The sequence below is a fragment of the Stenella coeruleoalba genome (genome assembly GCF_951394435.1).
Source record: "Stenella coeruleoalba genome assembly, chromosome: 13".
NCBI lineage: Eukaryota > Metazoa > Chordata > Mammalia > Artiodactyla > Delphinidae > Stenella > Stenella coeruleoalba.
In genome coordinates this window covers 9,864,707-9,886,352 of record NC_137159.1, presented here as the reverse complement: position 1 = coordinate 9,886,352, position 21,646 = coordinate 9,864,707, and the positions used below count along the sequence as shown (strand labels likewise).

The window sequence follows — 21,646 nt, the reverse complement described above, 5'->3', positions numbered from 1 at the left end:
TCGCGTTGGGAAAATCAACCTTTGTTTCCTCAGTCACCTGCCTCCCCGATTAGTATGTAAATTACGTGAAAGTAGAGCCCTTGCCCGCTCCGCTCCACGCTGGGTGGGTCCTAGCGCCCAGTTCTGCGTCTAGCGCTCGAAAGGAGGGAGTTTTCATACTATTTCCGGGGAGGTGGCGGGGGCGTCCATGGATCCATTACAGTCCACCCCCAGGACCCGAGCTCGGAGCGCTCAATCCCTGCCGTCTCACTTCCACGCGGCGCGTCACGACCCTTTTCGCGCGGAGGAAGGACCAAGGCGGTCTGCGCAGGCGCGCCTCTGGCCCCGCCCACGGTGGCGTCATCACGGCCGTTATTACGCTCAGGCGTCTCGGCGGGCGATTTAAAACCAACTCTGGAGACGCGGAAGACAAGATGGGACCTCCCTGGCCCGGTGAGGCTGAGTGGGTGGGAGGCGGGCGGGAAGGGCCCGGTGCGAAGAGGTGCTCCGGGTGGCGGGGCTGGCGGGCTGGCCTGAGCCGGAAGAGCGGCTATTCTCGGCCTTGTCGTTGGCCTTGTTCTCCGCCGGCTGAAGTAGAGGCAGGCGGGCTGGGGGAGAGGAGGGCCGGCGCAGGGTGGGCGGGCGGGTGCGTTCGGCCAATCAGGACGCGGCTTCGGCCCGCGCCGCTCTTGCCGCTGTGAGCCGGATGTGGGACGCCTTACTCTCTGGGTTCCTACATTTTGCGCGGTGTCTCTTCCTTTAAAAGGAGGTTTTCCTGGAATGCACGTTAGTTCAGGGCCATGGAAGTATTGTGGTTACTGCTGTATGCTTAATACGCATGTATTTATTTTTACATTCATTCAACTAGTATTGAGGGCCCCCTTCGGGCCAGAACCTTTTTTTTTTTTTTTTTTTTTTTTTTTTTTGCGGTACGCGGGCCTCTCACTGTTGTGGTCTCTCCCGTTGCGGAGCACAGGCTCCGGACGCGCTGGCTGAGCGGCCATGGCTCACGGGCCCAGCCGCTCCGCGGCATGTGGGATCCTCCCGGACCGGGGCACGAACCCTGTCCCGTGCATCGGCAGGCGGACTCTCCACCACTGCGCCACCAGGGAAGCCCCGGGCCAGAACCTTTGTCAGATGCATAGATATAGCAAAGAACAAAACAGATAAGATCCCACCCTCTTAGAGCATGTGTTTTAGTTCGGGAGGCAGACAGGAAACGAAATAATTACAGGTGAGGCTGAGTACTCAGATTGAGAAAAGCAGAGTCGGGGGAAGGTCCCTTTAGATTAGGGAGTCAGGCAAGATCTTTAAGCAGATTCTGGGGAACGTGTTCAGGCAAGAAGGAGCCAGTACAAAAAACAGGCAAAAGAGAAAGAGACTGACATGGGCGAGGACCAGGATTTTGTAACTGAACAGTGAGTGAGGTCGGGCAGGTAGTCAGGGCCTTTGTAGGTCTTGGTAAGAGGTTTGGAAATTTAGTTACATTTTGGACGTGGTAAGTGACTTACCTGAGTCAGGTGAAAGGGTCAGTAATCACGTGGATAAGAGCTTGACACTCAGGGCAGTGATATGGGCTGCTCAGGGAAGTGGCCTGTGGACTGAGAAGTAAATTTGGTCATCATCATCATACAGATGGCAGAAACATGGGAACAGGTGAGAACACTAGGAAGACCCTGTAGAGAAAATACTTGGGACCAACATTTAGAAGCTGGTTAGAGAAGGAAGAGCTAGAAAAACTCAGGAAAGAGTGGTGTTGTAGAAGCCAAGAGTGTTTCAAGAAGCAGAGTGTTGTCAACTGTTTCAAGTGCTGCTGACTCTCAAGAGGGATGAAGCCCAAAAAGTGACGATTGGTTTTGGCAACATGAAGCTGTGGTGGTGGGCGTGGGAGCCAGATCAGAGGGGTTGAAAAATGAGTAGGAGTTGAGGAAATGGACCGAAAGTGTTTTTGAGTTCAGTAACCATCTGCTGAATGAATGAATGTATAATGGGAAGGGAAGGAGAGAAATGGGGAGGGAATGTAAAGGGAAGGAGAGAAATCAGGGAAAGACAATTCTGAGAAATAAGGCGTGCGTCTAATTCCCATTTTGAGTTCCCCTCTTAGACAAATTCCTCCTTTAGTGCTTTCTATTTGTTTTTCTCTTGTCCCAAGGTCCATCTCCCTTCCTTACATTGGTTGCAGTGCCCACATTCAAGTAGTCACAAGTCCTCTTGATTCAGTCTCTAAAAATGTCCCTTGCCTCCTTCCTATTTTTACTTTCTTCTTTTTTGTTTGTTTTGACCTCAGCTGAGACTTATGTTAATCATACTCTTTAGCTTGTGGGAAGCTATCAGGGAAACATGTGAAGTTGTTCTTGTATTTTTAATTCTCTTTTATCCCCACTCTTCATTCTTTCCCTTCCCCTTACATGGGCAACCTTGTAGTGTTTGTTGTGTGTCACTATTTTTAATGTGTTCCTATAAAATGTGTGTTATATTATGCATATTTTTTTCATATCACCAATTCTGAACCAGCTGAGATATACATTCGTATTCTCCTTTGGAGGATAAAGAAGCAAAGCCTTAGAGCATTTACTTAAAATTTCTCCAGTTAGTAAGTGAAGGAGCTGGAGTTTGAAGCCAAGCCTTCTGATTCTTAAATCTGGAAACTCTCCCCCCATGTCTCTCAGTTCCTTCATCTGTGCCTTCCAAGGATCTTGTTTCTTGACCTACTCTCATAGGCCATAGCCACTCACCACCGTGGTCACACCCTAGACCTTGTCGCTGCACCACTCTGTCATCTCAGTGCACCCTGCCTCTCAATCACTCCTGTCTTTCCAGCTTACTCCCTCTTGTTCCCCGACTCCAACAATCCTTTGACCCAGCAGACCTGTATTCTTCTACTTTTCACTGTCTCACCTCTCTGCCCTTGTTCCCTCCTTACTTAGCTTACATTCAGGGGTCATTTGGTGTAATCACTCCCTTTCATATGCCCAAAACCCCTTGCCCTCTTCTTGCCTCCTTACACTTGCTTGACAAAATCACAACTCTGGTTAATCCCAACTCTGCCTACTCTGCTTGCACCCAGTGGTCTCAAGGGGACCCTAAAGCTGCCCAGCATTCATGCTGTATTCCCTGGTTCATCCACTCTCCTTTTAGATGATTTCGTATCTTCCTTTCTCTCCTGAAATCTCCAGTACCTCCTCCCCAGCCTTCACCCTTACCTGCTGAGTTTTTGGTTTTTAGCTGCTTCCTTTAATTTTTAAAAGAATATTTATTTATTTATTTGTTTTGGTTGCTCCGGGTCTTAGTTGCGGCATGTGGACTTCTTAGTCGTGGCATGCATGAGGGATCTAGTTCCCTGTCCAGGTATCAAACTCTGGCCCCCTGCATTGGGAGCGTGGAGTCTTACCCACTGGACCGCCAGGGAAGTCCCTAGTGGCTTCCTATTTTACTAAGAAAATAAAAGCAATCAAAAGATATCCGCAGGCTTCCCTGGTGGCGCAGCGGTTGGGAGTCCGCCTGCCAATGCAGGGGACACGGGTTCGTGCCCCGGTCCGGGAGGATCCCACATGCCGCGGAGTGGCTGGGCCCGTGAGCCATGGACGCTCACATGGGCCACAACAGTGAGAGGCCCGCGTACCGCAAAAAAAAAAAAAAAAGATATCCGCAAGTCCACCAGTGCACCTTCTCCCCTACCTGCGTCTTTGCCTGTGTTCTCAGTCTTCCTTCCTTTTGCTGTGGATGGACTCTATGCTCTCAGCAAGGCAGCCCCTTTACCTGCTTGAGTACATTGTTCAGCAACTTTTACCCTTTCTTCTGCATGATCTCTGTGAATAACGGCCCTCTCAAAGATATCTGGAACCTGTGAGTATGTTGTTTTACATGGTAAAAGGGACTTTGTGGATATGATTTTTAAACATTTTTTAAACTAAATTTTATTGTAGTATAGTTGATTTACAATGTTGTGTTAGTTTCTGCTGTACAGCAAAGTGAATCAGTTATACATATACATATATCCACTCTTTTTTAGATTCTGTTCCTATATAGGTCATTACAGAGTGTTGAGTAGAGTTCCCTGTGCTATACAGTAGGTTCTTATTAGTTATCTGTTTTATATATAGTAGTGTGTATATGTCATTCCCAATCGCCCAGTTTATCCCTCCCGCCCACATTTCCCCCTTGGTAACCATAAATTTGTTTTCTACATCTGTGACTATTGCTGTTCTGTAAGTAGGTTCATTTGTACCATATTTTTAGATTCCACATATAAGCAATATCATATATTTGTCTTTCTCTGTATGACTTACTTCACTCATTATGACAATCTCTAGGTCCATCCATGTCACTGCAAATGCCATTATTTCATTCTTTTTTATGGCTGAGTTCTGGTTTGGTATCAGGGTGATGGTGGCCTCTCAGAATGAGCTTGGGAGTGTTCCTTCCTCTGCAGTTTTTTGGAATAGTTTGAGAAGGAGAGGTGCTAACTCTTCTCTAAATGTTTGATAGAATTTGCCTGTGAAACCATCTAGTCCTGGACTTCTGTTTGTTGGAAGTTTTTTTTTTTTTTTTTTTTTTTTTTTAGTCAGTTGAGGTGATATGAGTGCCAAAGCAGAATAGAATTTAGAGCATACATTTATTCAGGGGCAGGAGAAAGACGGAAAGACAGGAAATGAACAAGGGAGTGGCAAAGAGGAGGAGGCAGTGCCTGAGGCTCAAGGAAGCTGGAGACTGTACGCGGGCCACTCACTGTTGTGGCCTCTCCCGCTGTGGAGCACAGGCTCTGGACACGCAGGCTCAGCGGGCATGGCTCACGGGCCCAGCCGCTCCGCGGCATGTGGGATCTTCCTGTACCAGGGCACGAACCTGTGTCCCCTGCATCGGCAGGCGGACTCTCAACCACTGCGCCACCAGGGAAGCCCTGTTGGAAGTTTTTAAATCACAGTTTCAATTTCATTACTTGTGATTGTTCTGTCCATATTTTCTATTTCTTCCTGGTTCAGTCTTGGAAGGTTGTACCTTTCTAAGCATTTGTCCGTTTCTTCTAGGTTGTTCATTTTATTGGCATATAATTGCTTGTAGTAGTCTCTTATGATCCTTTGTATTTCTGTGGTGTCCGTTGTAACTTCTCCTTTTTCGCTTCTAATTTTATTGATTTGAGTCCTCTCCCTTTTTTTCTTGATGAGTCTGGCTAAAGGTTTATCGGTTTTGTTTATCTTCTCAAAGAACCAGCTTTTAGTTTTATTGATCTTTGCTCTTGTTTTCTTTGACTCTATTTCATTTATTTCTGCTCTGATCTTTATGATTTCTTTCCTTCTACTAACTTTAAGTTTTGTTTGTTCTTCTTTTTCTAGTTGCTTTAGGTGTAAGGTTAGGTTGTTTATTTGAGATTTTTCTTGTTTCCTGAAGTAAGATTGTATTGCTACAAACTTCCCTCTTAGAACTGCTTTTGCTGCGTCCCATAGGTTTTGGATTGTCATGTTTTCATTGTCATTTGTGTCTAGGTATTTTTTGATTTCCTCAGTGATCCATTTTTTTAAATAACTTATTTCTTTTTATTGCTGAATAGTATTCAGTCTTATGGATAAACCACATTTTGTCTGTCCATTCACTGGTTGATGGGTATTTGGATTGTTTCCACTATTTGACTATTACAAATAACACTGCTACAACATTCAGAGAGGGAGAAGGTAGTGTGAAGACAGAAACAGTGAGAGATTTGAAGACACTAAGCTGTTGGCTGGGAAGATGAAGGAAGGGGCCTATTTCTTACATGATAAGAAATGTAAGAAACGCACCCCTAGAAGCCAGAAAAGGCGTTCTGCCCTCAGAGTCTCAGGAAGGAGCCAGCCCTACGAATACCTTGACAATATCCCAGAAACACTGGGATACACATTTCAGACTCTAAAATCCAGAACCGTAAGAGAATAAATTCGTGTTGTTTTAAACCACTAAATTTGTGGTAATTTGTCCCAGCAGCAAAAGGAAACTACAGTAAGTCCCCTACATATGAACGAGTTCCGTTCTGAGAGCGTGTTCATAAGTCCAGTTTGTTCGTAAGTCCAACAAAGTTAGCCTTGGTACCCAACTAACATAATCGGCTATATAGTACTGTACTGTAATAGGTTTCTAATACTTTTCACACAAATAATACATAAAGACAACAAAAAATAAAACATTTTTAGTCTTTTCTTACTTGAAAAGTACAGTAGTACAGTACAACAGCTGGCATACAGGGGCTGGCATCGAGTGAACAGGAAAGAAGCGTTACTCACTGCAGGAGTGAGAGAAGGTGGGAGATGGTAGAGCTGCAGGATCATGAGCAATAGGAGACGGAGGGCAAGCTGCAATTTCACTCATGCCTGACATTGATGGCACAGGTTCTTGTTCCTTGCTGGAACCAGATGCACGTTTGCATCTTTGAAAGTTTGCAACGTGAAGGTTCGTTTAGTAACATATTGTTTAGTCTCCATGTGTTTGTGTTTTTTACAGTTTTTTCCCTGTAATTGATTTCTAATCTCATAGTGTTGTGGTGGGAAAAGATGCTTGGTATGATTTCAGTTGTGGATTTGATTAAGTTAAGGATCTTGAGATGGGGAGATTATCCTGGATTATCTGGGTGGGCCCAACGTAATCACAATGGTCCTTATAAGAGGGATGCAGGAGGGCCAAAGTCAGAGAAGGAGAGGTGATGACAGAAGCAAGAGGTTGGAGTGATGGAAGGAAGGGACCATAAGCCAAGGATTGTAGGTGGCCTCTAGAACCTGAAAAAGGCAAAGAAACAGATTCTTCGGTAAAGCCTCTAGAGAGAATGCAGTCCAGCTGACACCTTGGTTTTAGACTTCTGACTCATGAACTGCAAGAGAATACATTTATGTTTTATGTACCATTAAGTTTGTGGTAATTTGTTACAGCAGCACTAGGAGACTAATACAGTCTGTTTGCTTCATTTTTTTCTACCAAGCTGGGTTTTATTTTTTTTTCATTTTAAAATTAGTTTCTTGACCTCACTTCCCTTTCAACTGCCTTCCTGCCATTTCTCTTCTTCCTTTACAGCATGAGTCCTTGAAAACCATGTCTCCATTTTCTCTCTCCAATTTTTCTTCTCCCATCTCCCTTTTTTTGTCCCTCCTATCTTCTCTTGAATCTGTGCCTGTTTGACTTTCTCTTTGTCACCCTGCACTCAAGGAAAACTGCTCTTGTCAGTAACCTCTGGGTTGCTAAATCTAATGATCAATTCTCTGTCCTCATCTCATTTGACCTGTCAGCTGCATTTGACATAGTTCATTACTCCTTCCTCCCCTGAAATATTTTCTTCACCTACTTGTGGAATGCCACAGTCTCCTTCACTAGTTACACATTCCCCATTTCTTCACTGATTCCTCGTTTCCTTCTCTTTAAACTTTTGAAGTATTCTAGGACTCAGCCTTCTGCTTTTTTCTATTTGTCCTCATTTTTTGGTCTTCTCATCTAGTCTTACGGCTTTGAATACCCTCTCTATGGTTACAACATCCACGTTTATATATCCAGCCCAGAACTTTCCCCTCAACTCTAGACTTAAATATCTGGCTCTCTACCCCAGTTGGATGACTAGTAAGTCTCTCAAATCCAGCAGGCCCCAAACTCAGCCCTGACCTTGCCTCCTTTCCCCACAAATATGCTTCTCCTGTAGTCTTCCTCTCTCAGGTCCTGGCAACTCCATTTCATCAGTTGTTCAGGGTAGTGTTGTAGTTTTCCTTCATTCTTCTGTTTTTTCTCATGCCCCACATTTAATCCGTCAGGAAATCACGTTGGCTCTACCTTGAGACTATATCCGGTGTCTGACCACTGCCTACCTCCACTGCCCCCTCTCTGGTGTGAGCCACCAGCATCTCTTATCCTGGTTGTTGGTAGTTGCCTTCTAATTGGTCTTCCTGCTTGTCCTTTCAGTTTTCAACAGAATAGCCATAGGGATCTTCGTGAAGCATAAGTTAGATCACTTTATTCCTCTTCTCACCACCTTCCAATCACTTCCCTTCTCACTGCTCATGAAAGCCCAGGTCTTTACAGTAGCCCATAAGTAAGGCTCATACACCCCTACCGGCCGTCCCTCCCTTATTCTGACTGACTGGTGCTCCTGCCCTACCAGGCCCCGCAGGTCTGACACCCTGTGACCTCTCTCACTTCCGTGCTTCACTCTCACTGCTTCCGCCACACGGGACCCTCAAACGTGCCAGGCATGTTCCTGCCTCTGTACTTGCTGTTTCCCCTGCTTCCATGTAGCTTCCTGCAAATATCTGCACGGTCTTGATTCTGATGTTACCTTCTTGCTGAAACGTTTCCTTGACACTATATTAAAAGTGACCTCCCACCTCCATTCCCCAGTCCTCTTTATTCCCCTTCCATGCTTTACTTTTCCCAATGGCTTTTTTTTTTTTTTTTTTGCGGTACTCGGGCCTCTCACTGTTGTGGCCTCTCCGGCTGCGGAGCACAGGCTCCGGACGCGCAGGCTCAGCGGCCATGGCTCACGGGCCCAGCCGCTCCGCGGCATGTGGGATCTTCCCAGACCAGGGCACGAACCCGTGTCCCCTGCATCGGCAGGCGGACTCTCAACCACTGCGCCACCAGGGAAGCCCTCCCAATGGCTTTTATCTCCATCTAACATGCCATCCATTTCCTAACTTCTTATTATGAAAGTGTTCAAACATACAGGGACGTTGAAAGACTTAAATAGCCTCACACTCACAACTTAAACCCAATTGTTAACATTTTGCCATATTTTTCCTCTCGATCACTCACACACACACACACACACACACACACACACACACACACACACTGTTTTGACTGATTCATTTGAAAGTTGCACACACCATGTCATATCACCCCTAAGTTGTTTCCTATGCATCTTCCAAAAGTAAAGATATTCTTCTACATACCATTATATCATTATCACACCTAAGAAAATAAAAATCAATTCCCTAATGTTCCCTGATATCCAGACTATATTCCAGATTTCGCTGTTTATCCCCAAAATGTTGTTTATAGTTAATTTTTTTGTTTGACCAAGGATTGGCTGAAAGTTCAGAGGTTATTTTTGGTTTGTATGACTCTTTGGTTTCTTTTGCTCAAGAAGAATCCCCTACTTTTTTTTTCTTTTTTCTTTTTTTTGACATTGAATTTTTAAGAGCTAACTGTCCCATATTCTGGAATTGTCTAAATGTTTGTTTCTGATATCATTTAACTTGTTCTCTAGCCCTTATATTTCTTATAAACTGGAAGTTAGATTTAAAGTCTTGGTTAAATTTAGGTTAAGCATATTTGGCAAAGTATTTTATGGATGATGCTCTGAATTTCATATTTTGTCCCGTAAGGAGATGAGTAAGTTTCAAGTTGTCTCATTTTTAGAGAGGCTACATCTGATTGTTTGGTTAACGTGGTTACTGCTAGATCTTTCGTTGTAAAAGACATTTTTCCCTTTGCAGTTAGCAAGTAATCTGTGGGCAGTTCTTTGGAATATTCTATTTAGTTTACAAATTTGTGTTGCTTATTCTGTCTCCCTGCTGGGATTAGAACCTAGTCTGTCTGACATGATAGCCCATCCCTCACCCTTATGTCAGCATCTTATCTTTTCTCTCTTGCCTGTCATCACGGTTATATATATCTGTTGTTCTGCTGGTTTGTGAGCTGATCAGAGGCAGCGACTTTTTCTTACCACTGTTATATCCCATATAGTGCTTTAGGTTTACAGTAGCTGCGTAGTTGATATTTGTCCAGATTGGCAGGAAGCATCAGAAGCCCATCACCCCCCAAGAAACCTGAACTACAGAGGTTCTAGCCATAGAATATTAGAGTTGGAAAAGATCTTGGTGGGAAATGTGCTGTGAACTTCCACCCTGGGACAGGTCCCAGCCCCTGTTTAGACGTAGGAAATGTCCTGCTTAAGGTTTCCTGAGCAAGTGTTTTGTTCCACTGCTGTCAGCCACAATGAAGAACTCTCCTTCAGGGACCCGTGAATGCCACCACAGCACCTCCTCACCCTCAGAGCAGGTGTTCTCCATGGCCCTGCCCAGGAAGGCCCCTCTCAATACTCCTGGCACCCCAGTCCTTGAAGACTTTCCTCAGAATGACGACGAGAAGGAGCGGCTGCAGCGGAGGCGCTCCAGGGTCTTTGACCTGCAGTTCAGCACAGACTCGCCTCATTTGCTGGCCTCCCCCTCCAGTAGGTGAGTGGGCGCTGGGCTGCCTTGTTGTGGTGGGTTACGTGGGTTTGCATTACCACAATACCTTGTGGATTCTGGGTCTGGATTTTGAAAAGATCCAGTGTCGTTGATCCTTGCCAGAGTTGTTTTTTTTCCTTTCCTTTAGGAATGTTGATGTTTCAGCTACGATTCCTAAGTTTACAAACACGCAGATTACTGAGCATTACTCCACCTGTATCAAACTGTCTGCTGAAAACGTGAGTATCTGCCGGTTTAAGCAGTGACGATTTTGCAGCTTGATCAGAGAGGAGATCTAGTCTTCTTGATTCTGTAGAGAATGCATGATCAGTGATTGTGCACTTTTATTCTCTAGTGACTCTTCTCAGTGCTGGTGTTTTCAATGTGGTTTTACTGTTTCTTACAGACCTTTGGTGTCCCTCTGACAAGTTGCCTGCCCCCTGCGGTGTGTCACGAGGCAGCACCCTAGGGGTTAATAGTGCAGTTCTGGAGCTAGATAGTAGATAGATAGTAGGGTTGTGGGCTAATTGTGAGCCCTAGATGTAGCCTGAGTTGGAGTCCTGTCACTTACAAAGCTGCGTGGCCTTGGCAGGTCACTCAGCCACTGTGCTGCAGGGTGGTCCTCCTCTGTAAAATGGGAATGAGAATAGTCCTTGCCTGAGAGTCGTTCTGAGGGTCACTGAGCCCCTCTGTGTCAGTGCTTAGAAGAGGACCTGCACACAGGAACACTCAGGAATTGTGTGCTGTCACTCCAGACCTTGAGAATGAGGAAGTACACACATGGATTTAGCTGTATCACCAGATGTTTGTGGGAATGGATATCTGTGTTGAGATGTGGGATATTCCTGTTTAAAAGTTCAGCTTCCCATGACAGGGTAGAATTATTTATGTGAGCATAGGCTATAAATAACAAACCTTTCTAAAACTTTCTGTTTTCAGAAAATCACCACCAAGAATGCTTTTGGCTTGCACTTGATTGATTTCATGTCAGAGATTCTTAAACAGAAAGATGCCGAACCGACCAACTTTAAAGTAAGAAGGATGTTCACCTTCTCTTGCATCTGAATTAATGCTAGTGATTGCTAATCCTTAGCATAGCACAATAATTGAATTCTACAAATACATGAGAGCCTTCCTTGTTTAAGACATTTTATTAGCTACTTTACTTTCTTTCCTTAACTGATGAAATGTAGAGAAAATATCTGTTACGTTTTTTTTTATTCCCTGTGTTAGGGGAATCTTTTTCATTTTTTTCTTAAAGGCAAGTACATATTTTATGCAGATTGCTTTGTTTTGCCGTTCAGCTGCTCCTTCTTTATGATCACCATGAATACAGCTCTGCTTGTTTGACTAGGTGGCTGCCGGCACTCTGGATGCCAGCACCAAGATCTATGCTGTGCGCGTAGATGCCGTCCATGCTGATGTATACAGAGTCCTTGGTGGGCTGGGCAAGGATGCACCATCTCCGGAAGAAGAAGAGGGCCATGGTGCAGGTACATGGGTTGGGATCTGGATGTAAGGGGCTTTTTTAAAGGGTGTTGCAGGTAGTTATTTGAGTAACATACTGAAATGAAGTCACAAGAAATCACTTCTCTCATTCTGTTGAAGACATGGATGTTTTCAGAATTATATTTGAGAAGATACTCAAACACTAGATATGTTTTTCTTTGGAAAAGAGAAGGACCTTATAAAAGCTTTTAGATTTTATTTAGACAAGATTGAGTAAACATCACCAACTAGGGAGCTTCTGATTTGGGGAGTCTTTGGAAATTGACTTGTATCAGAAACCAAATACTTAGTCTAGTAGTTTGGTTTCTCCCTAAGCTGCGGATTAGACGTGCCTGCTGCTTTGAGGGGATGGCATGTGTTTTAATTACGATCACTCTCTAGTTTTGAAGAACTTGAATTGATAAGTTCAGTTACGTGCTCCAAAGCAGCCCCTGCAGTGCACAGTCTTACTCCTTGTAGATGGAAGTGCAACCGAAACAGGAACAACCAAGAAGGCTCCAAAGCCAAGGAAGAAGCACTTGTACAAAACCATCGAGCCGAATATAAACAACCTCAACGTCTCCGAAGCAGATCGAAAGTGTGAGGTGAGAAACTGTGTGCCCAGTGTAGTCTCTGACTAATTCAGAGGCTCAGTGGCAGAAACTTGCTGCTATGTGCTTGTTCAGGCCTCCAGGGAGTAAAATATTCAACTGGTGTCTCTGCATTGTCATCCTTTAGCTTTACAGCGAAGACTGACAGGGGTAGGTCCCTGCTTTTCCCTCAATATTTCAGAATGATTGAGTAGAACGAGATGGCAAATTACTGAGAAAACCAATTGATTAAAATATTAATTTTCTGCTGTAGTACATGCAGCGGTGGTGATGACAGCTAACATTTATTGTGTGTCTACCAGGCACACCGTGCTGCCCAAGGCCCGTGTCCTGTGTTAACCCATTCTGTCCTTACAACATCCTTGCTACATTTTATGAAGAGGTAATTGAGGTTCAGGGCTGTGGAGTAACTTGTCCAAGATGACGTAATTAGCAAGTAAACTGGGATTTGAAACTAAGTGGTCTGGCTCCAGAGTCCATGCTCTAAACAACCTTACATGATTTAGCAAATCCTGAGGAATCTGCTTAAAGGAATGGTACCAGAGGCCTCTTTATAAATTAGCAGTTAATTTAAAGCAAACAGATGTTGCTACAATTTAAAAAAATTTTTGCTATTAAAAACAATTTCAAAAAAAAAACAAAACAATTTCAGTGAACATTCTTGTACCTGTTTGCATTCTTCTGGGAGTATATTTGTAAGAAAATTCTGAGACATGAAATTTCCATTGCCCTCACAAAAAGGTTATACCAACCTACTCTCCCACCAATGATGGACTAGATTATTTCTTTCTCTTACTTGCATCCCACCAACGATGGACTAGATTATTTCTTTCTCTTACCTTTCTCTTTCTTTCTCTTACCTTAGTAATTAAGGCCACGAGACTGGAATTGATCACCAAGGGAATAAGTGTATGTGGAAAAAGGACTGGGCCCGGATACCCCTGTCTTAACAGTTCAGAGAGCTGAATAAGCAACGTCCAGTAGGTGGGGGAAGGCCAGGAGAATGTGGTATTGAAATGAGTGTTTTAGGGAGGATGGAGTGGTCAGCCACGTCAAATATGGCAGCCTGAGGCCATGGTGAGCTTGGCGAAGGGGCCCTGGGGAGCTGCAGCTCAGACCTCCAAGGAAGGGGTGCTGCTTGGCTGATGCTGGTGTCCCTGAGTTTGAAGGAGGGGCTTGGGGGCCCAGGACCCAGACTTCTGAGGAGGGAATGCCCACTGGTGCTGGTGTCTCTTACTGGCACCCGGCGTGGTTGGTTCTGTGGGTATAAGGAAAAAGTACAAGTTAAATTCAGCGACTGCCCAGGTAGGACCTGCTGCTGCTGGGTTGGTGAATCACTGCTGGGTGACACTCCCAGGAACAGGAATCCTGCAGAAAGAAGCCTGTCCCTTCTCCTTCCTCCAGCCTTGCCATCTCCCTCTAGTGCCCCCTTTTGGTGGAGCCCAATAGGGAGCTGCTGGCACAGCTGAAGTGTGGTCTCCAACCCAGCATCACAGAGCAAAGTATAGAAGGTAGGTTTGGAGCTGAGTGGCAATAGCTTAATAACTGCCAGAGAGGCAAAGTCTTGCAATATCTACTTCCAAGAAGGTTGGAAGTTACTATGTATAAAATAAATAAGCTACAAGAATATATTGTACAGCACAGGGAATAGAGCCATGTTACCTGTTACCTGTTCCCACCAGGTAACATTTTTCATATTTGCTTTACAAATATGGGAGTACAGGGAGAAAGGGTACAGGGAGAAAGCAAATATGAAAAATGTTACCTGTTGGGAAATCTAGGTAAAAGTTACACAGAGATTCATATTACTACTTCAACATTCTTGTAGGTTTGAAATTTTTCAAAATGAATTGGGCAGGGGGAAATAAATGAGAAGGGAGGCAGTTTTTTTTTTTGGGGGGGGGAGGCAGTTTTTTAGAAGAGTTTTGCTATAAATTGGGGCAGAGTAATGGAATGGCAAGGGAAAGTAAGGTCCTGAGCCTTTTTGTTTTTTTGTTTTTGTTTTTTTAAAGAATGATGTTGTAGTATTTATTGACATGGGAATATTTGCACAGTATATTCTTTTTTTAATTTTTAAAAATTATTTTTGAGGTGTAATTTATTTACAATGTTATATTAGTTTCAGGTGTACAACACAGTGATTCAAAATTTTTATAGATTATACTTCATTTAAAGTTATAAAATATTGGCTCTATTCCCTGTGCTGTACAATATATTCTTGTAGCTTATTTATTTTATACATAGTAATTTGTACCTCTTAATCCCCTACCTCTATCTTGCCCCTTCCCTTTCCCTCTCCCCACTGGTAAACACTAGTTTGTTCTCTATATCTTTGAGTCTGTTTCTATTTTGTTATATACATTCCTTTGTTTTATTTTTTAGATTTCACATGTAAGTGATAACATACAGTATTTGTCTTTCTCTGTCTGGCTTATTTCACTAAGCATAATAACCTCCAGCCATGTCGAGGTCCAGCCATGTTGTTGCAAACAGTGAAACATCATTTTTTTTATGGCCAAGTAGTATTCCATTGTGTGTGTGTGTACGTACACACACACACACATATACACAGCATCTTCTTTATCCATTCATCTGTTGACGGATACTTAAGTTGCTTCCATATCTCGGCTCTTGTAAATAATGCCTCTATGAACATTGGGATGCATGTATCTTTTCAAATCAGTGTTTTCGTTTTCAGATATATACCCAGGAGTGGAATTGCTGGATCAAATGGTAGTTTTGTTTTTAGTGTTTTGGAAACCCTCCATAGTGGCTGCACTAATTTACATTCTCACCAACTATATACAAGGGTTTCCTTTTCTCCACATCCTTATCAGCATTTGTTATTTGTGGTCTTTTTTTTTTAAATTTATTTATTTTATTTTATTTTTGGCTGCGTTGGGTCTTTCTTGCACACAGGCTTTCTCTAGTTGCAGTCAGTGGGGGCTACTCTTCACTGCAGTGCCCGGGCCTCTCATTGCAGTGGCTTCTCTTGTTGTGGAGCATGGGCTCTAGGCATGCGGGCTTCAGTAGTTGTGGTGCACGAACTTAGTTGCTCCGCGGCATGTGGGATATTCCCAGACCAGGGCTTGAACCCGTGTCCCCTGCATTGGCAGGCAGATTCTTAACCACTGCGCCACCAGGGAAGTCCCTGTTTATCGTCTTTTTTTTTTTTTTTGCGGTATGCTGGCCTCTCACTGTTGTGGCCTCTCCTGTTGCGGAGCACAGGCTCCGGACACGCAAGCTCAGCGGCCATGGCTCACGGGCCCAGCTGCTCCGCAGCATGTGGGATCTTCCCGGACCGGGGCACGAACCCGTGTCCCCTGCATCGGCAGGCGAACTCTCAACCACTGCACCACCAGGGAAGCCCTCTCATTTTAGTTTTTTAGTTTTGTTTTCTTTTGTTTTGTTTGTTTGTTTGTTTGTTGCGGTACGCAGGCTTCTCACTGCTGTGGCCTCTCCCGTTGCGGAGCACAGGCTCTGGACGTGCAGGCTCAGCGGCCATGGCTCACGGGGCCAGCCGCTCCGCGGCATGTGGGATCTTCCCGGACCGGGGCACGAACCCGTGTCCCCTGCATCGGCAGGCAGACTCCCAACCACTGCACCACCAGGGAAGCCCCTCATTTTAGTTTTGATTTGCATTTCTCTGATGATTAGCAGTGCTGAACATCTTTTCATGTGTCTGTTTGCTATCTGTGTGTCTTCTTTGGAAAAATGTCTGTTTACATCTTCTGCCCATTTTTTGATTGGGTTGTTTGTTTTTTTTGATATTGAGTTGTATGAGCTGTTTATATATTTTGGATATTAACCCCTTATCGGTCATATCATTTGCAGTTATTTCCTCCCAGTCAAGTAGGTTGTCTTTTCATTTTGTCGATGGTTCCCTTTGCTGTGCAAAAGCGTTTGAGTTTAATTAGGTCTCATTTGTTTATTTTTGCTTTTGTTTCCTTTGCCTTAGGAGACAGATCCAAAAAAATAACTGCTACAATTTATGTCAAAGAGTGTTCTGGCTGTGTATTCTTCTAGGAGTTTCATGGTTTCCAGTCTTACATTTAGGTCTTTAATCCATTTTGTGTTTATTTTTGTGTATGATGTTAGAGAGTGTTCTAACTTCATTCTTTTGTATGTAGCTGTCCAGTTTTCCCACCACAAATTATTGAAGAGATCATTTTTTTCCCTATTGTTATTCTTGCCTCCTTTGTCATAGATTAATTGACCATAAGTGTGTGGGTTTATTTCTGGGCTTTCTATCCTGTTCCACTGATCTATGTGTCTGTTTTTTGTGCCAATACCATACTGTTTAGATTACTGTAGCTTTGTAGTATAGTCTGAAGTCTGGGAGTGTGAATCCTCCAGCTCTGTTTTTCTTTCTCAGGATTGTTTTGGCTATTTGGGGTCTTTCCATACAAATTTTATAATTATTTGTTCTAGTTCTGTGAAAAATGCCTTTTTGTTGTTTTTTTAAATGGGAGAATTAACAGCATGTTTACTTGTTGATGGCTACAGTCTAGTGGAGAAGGAATTATTGATGACACGGTAAAGGGAGGAGAAATGCTAGGGTGGTGTCTGAGCAGGTGAGAAGGGCAAGGATTGGATGGCTTGGATGGGTCTTGTCTGAGGAGCACAGTGGCTGATGAGAGGTGGGGCTTGAGTGTGTGCACATGGGTGCATTCTGGATATTCTCTTCTGGTTGTGCTTCCCCTTCCACCCCCCACTCCCACCCCCATCAGTGAAATAAGCCAGATCTTCAACTGACAGTATAGAGGAGGAAAGTGTTGGAGGTTTGAAGAGAGGATAAGGTAGTAGGGAGTCATCTAGGAGGATGGGAGAGTGGAGGGACTAGGGAAATGTAGTTTGATGGCTAGACAACACTTAGGGTTTCCCTGAGGGCACTGGAGGATGGATTTATAGTGAGGTCAGTCAGCATGACTTTGTGTCTTTTTTTTTGGCTCTGTCGGGTCTTTGTTGCGGTACATGGGATCTTCATTGCAGCATGCGGGTCTTTCGTTGAGGTGCGCAGGCTCTTCATTGTGACGCGTGGGCTTCTCTCTAGTTGTGGCGCACAGGCTCCAAAACACATGGGCTCAGTAGTTGTGGTGCGCAGGCTTAGTTGCCCCGCAGCATGTGGGATCTTAGTTCCCCGACCAGGGATGGAACCTGCGTCCCCTGTATTGAAAGGTGGATTCTTAACCACTGGACCACCAGGGAAATCCCATGACTTTGTGTCTTTCTCCAGCCATGACTGGCTGTGTGGGTGCAAGCATGGAGTAGGCAGAAAGTTAGATTTAACAAAGGATTGTGTTTAGCTGAGTGAATGTGACACAGCTGAAAGGGGCGCTGGAGCTGAGAGTGTGTGCAAGGGGGTGGCTGTGATCATTGATTGTGGAATTTTAGCTGGGAAAAGAGGTGTGTGAAGGACAGTGTAAAACCATGTGACCAGTAGACTGTAGGGCCTGATGGGACCAAAGGCTTCTTGGCGTTGGAGACAAGAAAGTGTAGTCTGGAAAGACAAGAGGTGGTTGTCAGAGAGGGGCACTTGGAATTGAGCATACAGAGAGGTTGCAGTCCTGGTTAATGATTCAATTCGGAAAGCAGGCCAGGGAGCAAAAGGCAGAGGAGGCAGGGGGTCATGCTAGGATCCCATGCGTCTTGGGGTTCTTAGGATGAAGCACAAGACCACTGAAGGAGAGGATATCAAGGAACTGAGAGGCCAGAATATTGGATGGGTCTACATGGATAGTGAAATTACTGGAAACCACGACAGCAGTAAAGTTGGAGAACAGGAGTGAGTCAGAGATAATATTAAAATCTTCTAGGAAGGGGGTGGGGTTGTAACCTGGGGACTAGAAGGTGATTGCAACAGGGTGGTAGAGTCTGATGTTACATTCAGAGGTGAGGGTTGTAGGAATTGGGAAGGAGAATATAGTCTGGAAGCTGCAATGAGGCACAAGGAAATCACCTATCTGACGTCTAGGCCAGCGGTGTGAGGGCTGCGGGAGAGGAAGCAGCCGTGCTGGGGAGACGGTGTCCTCGGGCAATACCGTGTTTCCTTAGAGCAGTGCTTCCCAGGCTTTCGTCATGACACTCCCACACACACACCACTGAGCCTTTTTAGATGTTTTGTTCCTATCCCTCTTCATTGAAATTAATTCCAAAGGAATACAGTTTTGCAAGTAAGGTCAAGGTTGGAGAGGCACAAATTATTGTAATTTCTAAGATATTTCTCACCTTCCCCCAGAAACCAGTTCCCACCCCCTTGAGAGGATATCGTCTCAGGCAGATGGTAGTGGTGAGGCTGAGTGTGTGGTGGCTGGGAGTGAGGGGCCTGGCTGCGTTCACTCTGGCTGATGGGGTCCGGGCAGGACGGTTCTCCAGCCCGTGCTGGGGTGAGGACTGTGTGCGGATGGGGATGGCTGGGGCAGGGCCCCGAGGCCAAAGCCCAAGAGCTAGGGTAGAGGTGAGGGGGCCAGGCTTTTTAGGGGAGGGAGTTGTATTCTTTTTTTCTATCTATGGGTCAGCATTGGAGGCAGACCATGTAAAGTTCAGATCCTGGTTTTACTGTCTTAGTTGTGTGGAAAAGTCTCCAAATCTCACTTTGTCAAACTAAAAACAGATATCCCTGAGTTTTGTGTTAGTGGGTTATATTTGTCAAAGTGCTTTATCCATGGCAATATGTTGTACACATCTGAAGGGGAGCCATAAAATCCTCTCCCACCTAACCTTCCCTTCCCCAATTCTCCTTGTTTTTTCACCTTCGCAGGTAATCTGAATATTTACTTCACCATCATTCTTGCTTGTGCTTTTGGTTCTACACTGAACTGTTCAATTCAGCAGCAGGGTTGGAAATTCTCTTCCTACCATCTTGTGTCTTCCCAGGTAGACTCAGTTCTAGGGAGCCTGAGGAGGCTTGCACTGGCCGCTCCCATTGTTCTAAAGGGGACGAAAGGGCAGCAAGCTGCTGCCTTCAGGCCTGCGGCTTCGGGCTTTGGTCTATGTACGCAAGTGGAGACAACAGGATCTGGTCTAGTCTATGTATGCAAGTGAAGACAACAGGATCTTGAAGAAACGCCGAGAACCTCAGTCCTGGGAAGCTTTTTTTGCTCTGTAATCTGTGGTAAACGTAGAATAAGTGAAAGTTTGGAAGCTAAAAAAGAAGGGGGGTGGTGGGTACAAACTTAGAATCTGAAGTTTCAGCTATTCATTGAACCTGCATTCTCTTGGCAATGGCGGGAGATTAGACAGCAGGTGTTCTGTGGGTGTGTCTGGACTAGCTGAGAACCCTTGTTTGTATATGAGCTGATCTATTTTGTACACAGCTGTCTGCTGTGTGCAGAATTCTTGCTGTCACAGGGATTCCAGCCTGATTATGCTCCAGTGCTTCAGACCAGGAGGGCACAAATAGACACAATGTAAGGAAGGTCAAGGCACATACTCAGGAGACCAGAGTGGGTGGAGGTCAGAGTTTCCGGAAGAGGTGAGATTTGAACTGGGCTGTGAAGGGAGGGTAGGTGTTTGTCAGGTGGTGGCAAGAAGGTGATTCTAGGCAGAGGCGTAAGCAAAGGCCATGAAGCAGGAAAAGTTCTGGTTCCTTAGGAAGCTGGACAGTGTGCACGTTGGGCTAGAGCTGTGGATTTTCTCATGAGGCTGAAACAACCCTAGACTTTGTCATGTAGTCTGCTGTCTACCAAGGCCTTCTCTTACTGTTTCTCTTCCTTGCTGGGATCCTTGTTTCAAAAAGTTCATTTATCCAGACTGTACAGTCAGCAATAATTCATTTTCCCACAAATCACTCAAAGATGTAAGTCAAATCTAATTGACATGAAAGAACCATTGTTCTCACACTGACATGATCTAATTCTAGGCAAAAGTGAGGAAAGTTATCTTAGCGTTTCAGCTTTAATGTGGGCCAGTGTACAGTTTCCATGTTGACTCTTTGAAAGGCTGAGTTTCATTAACTACATGAGACCTCTAGGGGTGCTGGGGTCCAGGTGGGAAACCATTGCTCTGGTGAGCATTTGAGGAAGGGAATGGGAATAGCACCACTGGTATTTTTAGGAAAAGAAGTAGGAGAGACCAGAGACAAGGGTTAACTCAGGCGAGGGTTATACTGGTGGCAGTGAGGATGGGAAGAAGGGGTAGGTGGTAGAGACACACTGGGAGGAAAACCCACCAGGCCATGTAACTAACCGGTTGAGGGGTAAGGAGACAGGGAGAACGTGGAGGTGCCGTATGTGCTGCTCTGGGACTAGCTTATCGGGAGGCGAGAGAAGACTCAGTTCTGGTGAGGTTGGGCTCAGGGTTAAGGGGGCCGGAAAAAAGCCAGAGAGCAACACCTGTCCTCAGAATTAAGGGCCCCTCTTTCCATAGTAGCCACATCCTGAGACATGAGGAAGACCTGTGAACCTGGTACCTGACCTTTTTCCTGTCACCGGGCCTCCTGTGGAGTCCCAGGTGGCTTCTGCCCTCTTGCCACACATGCATGTGCCTTGCCCTGTTCTCTTTTGGGGCTTGGTGACATGTGGTTATGCCACTCCTGCTCCTCGACCCCAGCCTTAGGGGTCTTCTGACAACCTCTCCCATGTTTAACCCGGACATCTAACCCTGCGGACTCTGCCTGTCCTTTGCCCGGATCTCTTACTCGTGTTCTTCCAATTCTTTGAAAATATTTCTGTTCAGAGGAGTGATGGGATTCTGTGAACAGAGCCATCACACAGGCTTTTTAAGTCAGCAGAATTTGTTGTGGTAGCATTCTACTAGAGATAGACGTTTAAAAACGGTGGCCGTGGAAAGAGGCCAGCAGAAGGATACTGTCCAGGTATATTGTAAATAACCAGATTTTTTAAAAATTAATTTTTATTGGAGTATAGTTGCTTTACAATGTTGTGTTAGTTTCTGCTGTACAGCAAAGTGAATCAGCTATACGTATATATATATATATATATATATCCCCTCTTTTTTGGATTTCCTCCCCATTTAGGTCACCACAGAGCATTGAGTAGAGTTCCCTGTGCTGTACAGTATGTTCTCATTAGTTATCTTTTTTTGTGTGTGGTACGCGGGCCTCTCAACTGTTGTGGCCTCTCCCGTTGCGGAGCACAGGCTCTGGACGCGCAGGGTCAGTGGCCATGGCTCACGGGCCCAGCCGCTCCGCGGCATGTGGGATCTTCCCGGACCGGGGCACGAACCCGTGTCCCCTGCATCGTCAGGCGGACTGTCAACCACTGCGCCACCAGGGAAGCCCTAGTTATCTATTTTATACATAGTATCAATAGTGTATATATGTCAATCCCAATCTCCCAATTCATCCCACACCCACTTCCCCTCCAGTATCCATACTTCTGTTCTCTACGTTTGTGTCTCTATTTCTGCTTTGCAAATAAGTTCATCTAT

At 45.0% G+C, this 21,646-nt stretch overlaps 1 protein-coding gene across 3 annotated transcripts in view; it reads left to right on the top strand.

Annotated features, from left to right (window-relative positions):
- Positions 1-331: 331 nt before the first annotated feature.
- The window catches only part of NCAPH (non-SMC condensin I complex subunit H), a 39,147-nt gene continuing 17,832 nt past the window's right edge, over positions 332-21,646 (top strand). For 2 of the 3 annotated variants that reach the window (XM_079940421.1, XM_079940419.1), the window contains exons 1-6: positions 381-432; positions 9,920-10,163; positions 10,306-10,396; positions 11,097-11,189; positions 11,512-11,650; positions 12,126-12,250. In XM_079940421.1, coding sequence (XP_079796547.1) covers positions 414-432; positions 9,920-10,163; positions 10,306-10,396; positions 11,097-11,189; positions 11,512-11,650; positions 12,126-12,250 — 711 coding nt within the window. In that variant the 5' untranslated portion in view covers positions 381-413. Of the gene's footprint in view, positions 433-9,919; positions 10,164-10,305; positions 10,397-11,096; positions 11,190-11,511; positions 11,651-12,125; positions 12,251-21,646 lie in introns of all 3 variants that reach the window. The other variant, XM_079940420.1, reaches the window with a different exon arrangement.